This window comes from Lissotriton helveticus, chromosome 5_1 (assembly GCF_964261635.1).
Source record: "Lissotriton helveticus chromosome 5_1, aLisHel1.1, whole genome shotgun sequence".
NCBI lineage: Eukaryota > Metazoa > Chordata > Amphibia > Caudata > Salamandridae > Lissotriton > Lissotriton helveticus.
Genome location: NC_136065.1, coordinates 277,162,632 through 277,174,954, shown reverse-complemented (window position 1 = coordinate 277,174,954; position 12,323 = coordinate 277,162,632). Strand labels below are relative to the sequence as shown.

General features: G+C 42.0%; 1 protein-coding gene across 1 annotated transcript in view; it reads left to right on the top strand.

Moving 5' to 3' along the window:
- The window catches only part of CLCN6 (chloride voltage-gated channel 6), a 247,006-nt gene that overhangs the window by 104,049 nt on the left and 130,634 nt on the right, over positions 1-12,323 (top strand). Inside the window, exons 12-15 of the mRNA XM_078642208.1 lie at positions 529-695; positions 1,167-1,293; positions 1,870-1,999; positions 4,935-5,088. Of these exons, the coding sequence (XP_078498334.1) occupies positions 529-695; positions 1,167-1,293; positions 1,870-1,999; positions 4,935-5,088 (578 nt within the window). The remainder of the gene's footprint in view (positions 1-528; positions 696-1,166; positions 1,294-1,869; positions 2,000-4,934; positions 5,089-12,323) is intronic.

The window sequence follows — 12,323 nt, the reverse complement described above, 5'->3', positions numbered from 1 at the left end:
AAGGCGAGACCTATTTGGCTTTGCCAGTGCTTGTTTTAATGTGCCTCCCGGCCATAAAAACTCTGTTCTGCCTTGGATTCAGGCTTTACTTTAGTTTGGGGTGTGTCTTAATGCATCCTGAATAAAGGTGTGTAACCTCTGACTTTGGTAAACAGCTACTTTGGGTTGTTATTGTGTTGCTTGGTGCCAAAGGCACCATTTTACATTGATTTGTGACTATGTTGACTGGATAGTGATTCCCTTAAACCTCGGGCTAATGCTGACCTACAGGGTGACATTGACACTATTTTATTAATGGGACAGGGGCACCATTTTTCTTTTATTGGGATCCCCACTTTACCTTGCATAGAGCACCCCGCAAGAGCGATGGGGTAGATTAAGGCTGTCTATCACTGTTCTTGTGTACTATTGCTGTGCTTAATATTGTTGTCTGCAGATGGTGTTCACGTTATGTATTCTGTGCACTCTGATCCTGGCTGTTCTTTCCACATCTTCCTCACTGCCGCCTTCTGTCTCTCCTGCCCTCAGTGCTCCGATTCTGATAAAAAATGTCACCTTTGGTCTGTGGTGGATTTGGCTTTCTTCGTCTTTATGGGGGTGATTGGGGGCCTCCTCGGAGCCACCTTCAACTGCCTGAATAGGAGGCTGGCAAAGTATCGCATGAGGAATGTACACCCAAAGCCCAAGCTGGTCAGGTACACTTACTTCCCTTTCTCTGCCTCTTCCTGTATGGCGTCTCAGCTCCACCTCTGCATGTCGCACACCTCTAGCCTCTTTGCTTGCTCAGTTCCACTTGTAGAATGCTTGTTTTTAGATTTTCTCATACACGCACACACACCCACACATAAATACATATGCACATACTATGGTGGAGTTTGAGCTTAAAGCATTTGTTGTGTTGCCAGTCCCTCCCTGATTCACAGTTGCATTCAATTGTGCCAATGAACCATTCTAATAAAGGGCAAATTCGCAAAGTAATCTTTGATTTCTCATTGCCTGTTCAAGGATAGTGTTTGGGTCTGTTTTTCCTCTACCTTGTTGGCATTGATTCCACCACTGGTTTTAGCTATTGCGTTGACCGTTGTCTAGCTGGGGAGAGGAGGAATATCTCTACTGATTGCATCTGCCTTATTTTTTTTTACTTTTTCTTGTTTCCTCCTCTACAGAGTGCTGGAGAGTCTCCTCGTTTCACTCGTGACCACCGTTGTTGTGTTTGTTGCCTCAATACTTTTAGGAGAGTGCAGAAAAATGTCTTCATCTTCTCAAGGGGGAAATAATACCTTGGCCTTTCAGGTAGAGCATATCCGACTCTTTTGTGACTCATTCACAGGAAGGTTTAGTAGAGCACAGTGCAATAATAAGAAGTCCAGAGAGCTGTCATTTCCCACATTTATGACATGGTGCACACAAGTTGCAAGGAGAGATGGGAGCTGCTCATGCAAAAAAAGACACTAAGGGCTCTCAGCAAGGGGATTGTAGAAGGTGTCTCAAAAGAGAGGAAGAGACTCTTAGCATCCGTAATTGGTACGCTGCAAACCCACAGCAAGTGCCCATTGGGGGAGGGTATAAGTCTGTGAAAAATAGATTTCTCCTTGGTTTTCTAGACTCACAATTTCCCACAGAGGTCTTGGGCCCCAAACGTACACAGAGTATGCATGTGTATGCCCACAAATTCCATCATAAAACCTAAACCTATTAGTGTTCTTAGACCGCAGTGGCCTCATATCTGTCCTTTTTGTGCTTGTCACTATTGGGGAAATTTGGCCAACATTTGCGATCCAGCCTTTATAATTAAGGGGTTTCACTCAGATCTTTTACATTCTCCTTGGCAGAAGGTGATATGACCTAATCCTATGCGTTTAATGTTAGGTCTCTTCATCCGAGGAAGTGAATGCCACCATCAGAACCTTCTTCTGTGCCAATGGATCATACAATGACATGGCTACGCTGTTTTTCAACCCCCAGGAATCCGCAATCCTGCAGCTTTTTCACCAGGATGGTGAGTACAGCCTTAAGACCACCTTCCCTTTTTATGCACTCTGCCTTCTGAGCTGTGGTACAGTTCATTATATTTCAGAACTGTGCACTTAAGCCTCAGGAAAACGTAAATCGGAGATTAATAGAAACCTGCTATGTTAAAAGGATGCATTAATGGAGTGGTGAGCAAAACAGATTGTTACTCAGTGCTCAAAGGTTTCCTGTTTTCGAAATATACTCTGAATATACGAATGAGGATGTTCCCTTTCATTGTGCAGAGTTTGTTGTCAAAGACACAATGTCCAGGCACTTTTCAATGAGAGATCAAATTACATTTTGTCACACTAATAGCAGCAAATTCTGTTCTCATTCCTCTTGTATAAAACAGCAATTATATACCTGTTTGACCTTTATTTGATACTGTTCATGTAAGTAAGATCATTTTAAAGGTGCACACTCACGGAGATATTTGTGAACATTCATCCCAGTGGACTTGTCCTCTTTGAAATCTGCAGTGATTTAATGTTTTAGGTGATAATACAGATGAAGAGACTTTGTAGTGCACCATGTGCAACATTGGTGGCCTCAGGATAAAGGAAGCACTGGAGTGACTTATGTGGTTGTCTGGTTCTTCTGTGCAGCCAGGTCTTAAAGATATATAACAAAAATTAAATGATACTCAAGTGTATAGGCATGTATAAGCCAGCAGCCAGACACAGCACTTCCGTCCTTGTCGGAGTTCAGGTAGAGTGACCGAAGACCCGAATCTCCACCACCTTCAAAGCACCAGACAAGGATTATGTGTGACACAGCTTTAAGCTCATAAGATCTACCTCCACTAGCCTGATGTTTTTAACAAAAAGCGGGGGACATGCACATTAAAAGGTTTCACATGAATCGTCTTGACCACTGAAGTTGTGTTATTCAAGTGTGATATAGTGAGGTCCTTTCAGCCACTTTTAAGCAGTAATCAGACTGCAGTGTTTTGTTCTTACTGGAGTCTCAGTAACTTTACCTTTGTCAGATCCAAGTACAGATTGTTGTCGAGGCCGGCCTGAATGACATTTGCATTCACAGTAGTCATGCTAGTATGACAATTGAAGGAAGTATGTCTCACCTGGAGACAGATTTTCACACAGAACAGCACAGTGCCCTTTTACTTTGGACATAAGTCCAACTGAAGTTGGGTGAAAGTCTGTTAAAGAATATAGACCTTTACTTTGGAAACAAGTTCGAAGATAAGGTGCACCAGCGCTGCAACCACTGCCTGGAATTCCCCCTAATGGACGTAAGAGTAAACCCTGCCCCTTTTTCACCTTTCCTGAAATGGCTGAAAATCCAGTCAATAGTGAATTAATTTTACATTTCTTATGTAAGCACACTAACCTCTTTACAGTTGGCAACAATTTTCTGATTTCTTTAATCCTCCTGTTCAATTATTCATTGCTCTAGTGGGCATGCAAAAACATTGGTCTTTGTTAAAAATGCTTCATTTGGAGGACAGGAAGCAATCATTTCACTAGTACCGAAAAAACACTGCCTTGACAGATACAACTTAGATGCATTATCTTTTTTGGCGTGTAGTTCGAGGATATTGTCTAACCACCGTGTCCTACCTTATGTTGTCCTTTAGTGATAGAGCATTCATGGTTAACCCATAGAAGATCTGTTTCTGTCAAAAAATATTTTAAGATCCAAAGTGAAAATCTTCAGCTGGACCAACCACCAACTTCTCTCTGACCATATTGATCTGCACAATGATCTGTTGTCCCTTGAATGTGTCTTTAATTTCCAACTATATCAATGTTTGAATAGTTCCCGCAGACATCCCCTGGGCATTTCCTCTGAGGAAGATGTTACTGGTTAAGAGAAGCTAGAGTGGGTGAGACAGAATATGAACCTTTTTATGGATTATATTCTTTTACACTTGGGGTGGCGCACAGTCACGGCTCACATCAAGATTTTGGCCTCTCTACCAGCCTAACACTCCGGTTCACTACATTTCTCTAGACTCGTGTAAGAAAAGATTAATCTTTTAAAGTGGGTCTGAAAGTTGTAAAGAGAACCATTAAGAGTTCCCTGGACTGACCAGAATCCTATCATGACTTGACTGGGTTTTACACACGGTGCTTTGCAAAGCATAGCTGGCTTTAGACCAAAAGTACATCTTTAAGTTTAGAATATACTCTTTTTCAACTCCTGTATTTGGTGAGCAAGTTGATAAGGCACTTGATCACCTTGAGAAAGAAGTGGCAACAGTTTGCTCTGTGGTTGTCAATGACCAACTCAAACTTTAACTCATCATTGTTGAATAATTTATTAATTTCCTCTTGAAATGTGTCATGTTCTTGACATATCTAGATGGTGTTCTATAGTCCCTATATTGTCTTCTGACATTAGATTACGTATTTTGCCCGAGGTATGTTTTTATCTGGGGTATCATCTGTATTTCCTAAAGCTAAACTAGAGTAAAACTGTCTAACCCTTTTAACAACATAGAATAGAAAGAAAAGGTTTAAAACACCAGGTAATACATCCACAGTATTGCCGCTTAGTAATTTGCTAGTTCTTATTCTAACAAGATATGACAAATCCTATTGGTCATTTTGATCGATGTTCACTCTTTAGCTATATGCTGATATGATATTGCACAGAGCAAGGTTCTGCATGGGAAATCATTGCAGCTGCAGCTCCCCCAGCATTATTTTATACAAACGACCAACCCTAAGCCACCTCTTTCTTCCTGCCCCTGTAGCATGGACTCAGTATCTGAAACTCTTGTACAGTTGGTATCTTTCCCTATGTTGGCTACTGTATTGTAATAGTAGGTTTTTGGCAAATCTTAGTGATGTCATCATCTGTCCATGCCTATTGTTAAGTGACCTGCTACCTTATGCGCTTGTGATGCATATATAGCTTTCTTTCAGCTATGTTTTTTTATACCTTTTCTATTTCAGCCACTTTCAGTCCCATCACATTGTCTCTTTTCTTCGGTTTGTACTTTCTGCTTTCCTGCTGGACCTATGGAATCTCCGTGCCCAGTGGCCTTTTTGTGCCATCATTACTTTGTGGTGCAGCATTTGGCCGACTTTTTGCAAATCTTCTTAAAAGGTAACATTCTATTTTAAATATGTTGCGGTATTCACAGTGATTTGTCTGTAAGCTGTTTATATATTGATATTCAAGTTTTTGCATGCTGTTTATGACCATTGTAATTTTTTAATCAGAAACTCACTTTACTTCTCTTAGTGCTCTCTGTTGTCTGCTTCCCTTTCTCCCTCTCTGCTTCCTACTGCTTTTTTCCATTCTACCTGGGACAGATTTTCCATGTAATTGTTTGGTCTCCTTCGATCACTGCAGTGTCTGTTGCCCATTTCCATTTTTTGTTGGGACCTCTATAAAAACGCTTTCTTTATTCTTCATTTTAGTTTACATGTCTTGCCTTCGTGGCCTCTCCCTATGTTCAACTGGATGTGTACTTTCTCAATGGTCAGTGCCCAAGCTGTACCAGCTGTCATTAAAAATCCTTCCAGCCTATTTGAATCTACATTTATTTCAAACGAGACACTCGTAGTATTTGTTTTGTTAGGATATGAAATGGGGAAATTTCACGTAATAATACAAGTAGTTGACCATGGAAAATGTGTGCACATAGACATGCATATATTTAATTTGTTTGTGTGTGTGTTAACATGTATCACTGATTAGACTTCTGTTAAGTGAGGTGGTTACGTTTTAAAACCAAAAGTGGTGCAAATGAAACCAAAGGAGGATGAGGCCAAATAACTATAGAGGTTGACATTGGAGCGGGGGAACTGGGTTTTATCTCGGCAGGGACACTCAACATCCTCTGATTCTGGGTAAATCATTTAATCTCCCCGAGCCTAACAAAAATGAATGTGTCTATCTGTAACGTGACTGACGCTCATGTAAAGCGCTCTGATACTTTTGGGTTGAGTTTGCGCTATATAAAACTCCAAAGGAAAAAAAACCACCCCATTCAATGGCCATGATTTGAGTGACAATCAAAAAAGTGACCTTATGCTTGGTTACAACAACTACAGAATGAACTTGAAATGTTAATAAAGACAGTGGAGAAGTGAGATGGAGCATGAGATGGAGAGGCAGGAGGGAGAGCTCTCAGCAAAGTAAAGATTTGCTGTGGCGATATGGGTCTCCTACTGACCGAAATATTTAAGCTTAAACTGTCTGCTAATGTAAGGGTTTTTCTGTGAAATTAAATGTATTTTGGAACCCTGCACATTAGTTTGTTTCACAAACTGGTTTTGGTTGGTTAACCCATTTTAAGTTTGTGTCCCATAAAGTACAGGGACTTTGTGTGCTAGAGTTAAGTTCACAAAATGTATGGTTTTTTTTTGTGTTTGAACCATCATCTCCCTCTGCCGCTGGATAACAATGCAGTGTATTTGTCATTTGTCTCCTTTCACCTCCTAGAAAGGTAGAATTTTAATTTCACTTTTGTTATCTTATATTGATCTGAGAGGAGTGATATTTGAGTTCGCTATTTCATCATATCTTTGCGTGTATGAGATATATAATATTTCTATCTGTAATAGCAACTTTGCAGTTTTGGCTGGGCAGAGCTTCCATTCAAAAGATTGTTTTGTTTTCTCAACTTTGGCGCTGCTTGATGAATCTGTGCACATTTTCCCAAAAACGATTTAATCTAATTTGGGTTCTGAATAACACATTTCATCTACATCAGGAAAGGGATGTGGGGAACTTGTGTAGGATTCTTGCTCTCCTCAACAGAAAGTAAAGAGCTGAGACATACTACACCATGACATGAAAGTGGAATGTAACTTGTGGAAGTGCCTTTTGCTTGGTTTGGTGTAAATCCAGTCAATACTTTTGAAGAAAGAAGTGTCTAAAGATTTTTCTGGGTGGCTTAAAAGTTAAAGGTATCTGGACCAATAATCCGCATATAGTCCATAAACCCAAATTTGCGCACTGTCTGCAAACTTAAAACGAATTTTAAGAGCATGTTTCTCCCCCTCCCCCTTTAGCTATTTTTGGTCCTTGAACCCAAAAGTTGTCATGCTTGCTGCAACCGACAAAAATCAGTTATGTTTGACCTTGTGGAGAAGTGTGGGTCAATGGTTAGAGCGGCAGACCCTGATGCAGAGGTCTGGCCCGGGACCAGGGTTCAATTCCTGCGTCAGAGGGTCTTGGGCTCAATTTCCTTGGACCTGATAATTCTCGCCTCGGTGCCTATTCTAATCATGGGTCCCACTCTGCAACTCTGGGCAATAGCATGCTTAATCTCCACAACGGCCCCAACAGCGCTGGGATGTCTGGCTTCACCTTGGGGGTGCCCAGGAGTGGGCATTTCACAGGGAAAAGCCAGGAAGGGTTCCACAGCGGTATGCGTTACAGCGCCAGGACACCCATGGGTATTAGTGCGCTTTACAAGTACAAATTACATTACCTTACAAAATGCATGGCTCAGTCCCAGCATCAAACCCCTCCCCCAAAAAGAAAAACAAAGGAGCAATAAGGGTACAGGAGATCATCATATGAAACAAAAGGGAGAACTGGGCTGTTCCTATGATCTGAGTGTAGGTCAATATGTGTGGATGTAGACGGGTGGTTAAATGGTAACCATCCGGTGGGTATCCATTTTGTTGGATATAATGGCCTCACACACCCTTGCAGGTGTCATGCTTCATCATGGGCCGGTGCTCCTCGTTGGGTGGGCGGTGCAATACCCAACGGGCTACACCTCAAAAGAGGGGCTCTTTATCGGAGATCTTTTTCCAACTGCCCGTGGGTGAAGTGTGGGTGAGGGGCCAGGGGTAGTAGTAGACGGATAGTGAAATTAAAATAACGCCAGAGTACCGGAAGGAATTTTATTCTGATGGTCCCTGGTCGTTAACTATAAACCAATAATTAGTCTAGGAGTATATGGAAAATAAAGTGTTCCGTGCTCCAGACTATATTATGAAGTGGTGGTAGTGATCGACATGTTTCTCGCTTGGGACAGGGTTACCCGCGATTCTTCAGGACCTATTCGTAGTGCTGTCTACTGTGTGGCTGATCTATCAAAGTATCAGTATTAATATCAGAAGTATAGAAAGTACCTGTTTATACTATGTTCCATGCCTAAAGGTCAGTGGTAACATGTACCAGCAGTGCCTGGCGGGATCAACAACGCTGAGATGAGCCTCTGTAGCTAAGGTTGCATCTCCCGTGTCGGTGTGGGAACGCCTACCCTTCTCCGCCAGGACCGGATAGGAGATCATCCCCTTGACCCGCTGGCTCAGTTTGATGGAGAAGGGAAGAGGACCCACTCACTTAAGCTAAAATTCAAAAAAGTGCATTTTTTGGCAAGGATGGCAGTTCCTGAGACAGGGTTTGCAGACTGCAGCACAGCTTCGCCACCGAACCCAGCAAGGTCTTGTGAACCCATATTGGACACCCTCTAAAGTCGGCAAACCCTGGCTTAGGACCAAAGGCAGTGCGTAGTAGTTGGGCACTTGCAGTTAGTTGAAGCAGGCCTGGCCAAGAAGTGTGTGCAGTGGAGTGGATTATACTTCCATAGAAGTTAAATGTAGTGTATGATCCTAAAAACAATGATTGGAAAAAAGGTAGAAGTGAAGTTAAGTTTGAATAAGCTTTGATTATGATAGCATTGAAACCTTAGAAATTGACTTAAAAACCACAGTTAAAGTACAGTTAGGGTTACTGAAAAAAACATTTAAATTTGCCAGTTATATTTAGGGCCTTAGTCCATAACTGGCATGACAGTCATGCAAACCATAACTCGCACTTAATGCAGTTTTTGACCATACCTTCCTGGTTATCTCTTGCAATATCCCCCTCTTTCCACAGGTTTGTCAATAGCCTAAAATTTGCTTGGATCACTCTATTTTTTCAATACAAAGTGTTTCACTATCACTTATTTGTAGTCTTTGTGTTTGTCATCTCTTATGTTTTAACATTTGTTTCTTTAGCTGATTAGTCGTTCTTATTCCTTCAGCCTGTGTTCTAATTTTTTTCTTAATGGACATAATTTGACATGCACACTTGAGGCTTACACTTGATCTTGTATAACCAAAATGCCTGAACAGCGTATCCCCAAACCAAGAAAAGGCACTGAATGATGGAAAGGCTGTAGTGCCATAAAAATATGGTCACAATCTTTAACAGCCGTTCTGAAGTTATGCGCAGTGAAAAATCTCATATGGGCTGTCCCTTTTTATTGGCGAGTGAAACAATTGTCACCACACATAACCTTTGAAGCTTTTGACCAATGTACACCAATTGTGGCATGCTCTTAGACATCTGATTTCCTATGGTGTGAAGTGTTAACCTTTATTAAAGAGGCTTGGCTGTATTCGTAATTTGCTGTTTATTACCTTTGTGAATTATAGGGAGAGGTCATGGCTCAGACGAGGCAAAGCCTTAAGGGGGTCTCCTTTCCCGCTGTTGTTATTTGCTACCTAATTTAGCCAACACTACCACTTATGGTCCTCTTTTGCTGCAGAATGCCAGTGTCACTGCCTGTGCTAAAGAAATGAGACCCGAAAGATTATGAAGAGAGCTCACCATCTCCACTGTAGTATAACATTGTCCAGAGGCTTCAGTTTTATTGTGATTATGTTGGCTTACTGCATAAGTGCTATAAAACTGTTTGTTGTTGTATATTTGCCCAAGTACCTTCTGTTTCTGCTTCATTTCAACTAGGCTGGGCTGGTCCTTCCTCCCAAGATCAAAAGGGTCAGATGGGGAGGTACACGTTTTCATTCTTGGCAGCCAAATTATGGAACTCACTTCCTTTGACGCTCCAACTTCAGCCTTCCCGTACCATCTTTAGGAAAGCTATTAAAACCAGGTTATTTCTACAAGGCTAGCGCCAGCACAGACACCTCGATCACTCCATGCAGCGACACGACGCCTCGGCATAAGTGCGCTTTATAAATACTCTGAGTCAGTCAGTCAGGCTCCTTTACCAACCTTCACATAAAAAAAAATACAACCCAATATGTTGCAATACGGGTGGCTTAGCAGCAAGTTTGAATGTGATTACTGTATCAGATTCAGATACAAACATACTGCCTCCGAGTTTTCCTTGATTGATCTAGTTTGCTGTGGTCTGATGACTCAAGTGTACAAATAGAGTCACTTGGTTTTCCTTTTGGATTTTGGCTGTAAGCCATCACCATGCACTGGTCACAACCTCTGTGATATCTTAGATGACATCACACATTACATGAGTGATGTTACATCATTGTTCTTTTAGAAGCCAAAAGATGTCTTCATGACATTGCAATGATATACATGTAATTTACCAATTAAATGCAATCACATGCTTAAGTGCAGATAGTGTCCCAGAAAGTGCTGGTACATGCCCCTAAAGGTGGGTGAGAAGTGCTCCCAAGTACCTAGCTTGCTGCCTTGTCTGTCCTGGGCTCATTTTAAGGAAATTTGTCTTAGGACAATTACATTAACCATATAATCCTGCATATAGTATACTCAGTACATGGTCTTCAGTTCTGTCCAGTACCCCTACCCACTGTACCGACAGGACCTTGTCTGCAGCCTGGCCATGCAGGTACCGGATGAATGTTCTTTTCTCTATACTTGAGCCAGTATTACCCTTGGGGCCATTCTTGGACATAGACCAGGCCACTATCTGTGGGCGTGACTTTTAGTCATCCCTGGGTAACATGCCTGCACTACCTTGAAAGTCTTGTCTTTAACGCAAGGCATGGACTTCCGCCATTTTCAGCATCCAGTACCCTTTCCTGCAGAATTAATTCAACACAGGCTCAGGACAGTCTCTTTTCGCACTTACACTTCACAAAAGTTGCCTGTGGGAATTTTATTCCTAAATCAACTTTTGGGACCACTCGCAATATTTTCCCTTCTCTCTCCAATCTGTACAAAAATATCCAGGGTGTAACTTTTGCTGTTTTTTATGGAAATTGTTTTCCAGATAGAATTATCAAATGTAAAGTAATAAGTGATTAATATATTTTCAAGTGCACTGCACACAGTTCCAATAAGTTCCATTAACTATTCATATTCCTGTGTACTGGGACATATCTACGATTCCATTTTAGACTGTGCGATCCAGCAAAACCAGGATAATACCTCCTCAGACAAGTGTGCGTAGGAGGAGGAAGCACCAGCTCCCTACCAGGAACATCAAGTCATAAACAACACAAATTCACTTTGTTTGACGCGCCACTGGGGCAAATGTATTCAAAAATAAAAATGTCAAATCCAAACAAATTTACGTTTCTTGAGGACACTCCAGAAGCTATTTTCTCAAGTACATGTGGCCTACCAGAACCCACAATTACAAAGTAAAAGTACTTGAAAGATAACAAAAAAAAAAGACCATGCTCACATGAACCAGAATAACGTCCAGCAGTAGGTGTCTCCAGTCGCTCAGTTGCAATCCAGCCCGGTAACGTAGGAAATTCTGTGCTTCCAACTCAAACAGAGGGTGGGGATGGATACAAAATACAAAATACAAACAACCCACACAACGGTCGTGGACCTTGGTCAGCGGACTCGATAATTCTCGCTTCGGTGCTTACTCTAATCAGGGGTTCCACTCGGCAACTCTGGGCACTAGCTTGCCTAATCTCCACAACGGCCCCACATATTCCGGGGATGCCTGGCTCCACCTTGGGGACTCCCAGCAAGGGACCATCCCACAGGGAAAGCCAGGACGGGTTCCCCAGAGTTATACAGCGCCGGGACGCCCCGTTGCTGGGGCAGCTGTGCGCTTTACAAGTATACTACACACATTTACAATGAGGAGCAGCTCCCCCGGAATATACTGTGCACAACTCAAGCTCATTCAACCCAGTGTAAACCTATTTCAGTGAGCCTGATAGGCCCCACCCAGAATCCTGCTCTTACAGCAAGCACTTTATCAAACAAGCACTACTGAACCAGCCCAGGCAGCGGACCAGAGCTGTTCATACTCATTTGCCAATATTGATTTGGACCATGTTCCGAAGTATAAACTCGAGGACCACACCAGTCTGCAAACACAAAGAGACCTAGGCCACAAAAAGTTTGATTTCCTAGCTTATACTTGACATCAGCAATCACAAGATGAAATAGCTAGCTCTTTAAGACCAAAGTTAGATCACATTTTTGCTAAACTGCATGATTCAACAACTTCCTAAAACTCCCTACAATTAACAATTAACGCAAGAAAGGTGCCAAAAACAGCTAAACAATACCAAGATTCCACCAAGCTCGCCAACCCACAGTCCGTATAATGCAGCAAAGTACGCCATATCAAGACTACTAACCCCCTTCCAAGCGTTGATTAATTCTTTGAACTATCAGTCAAAGAAACT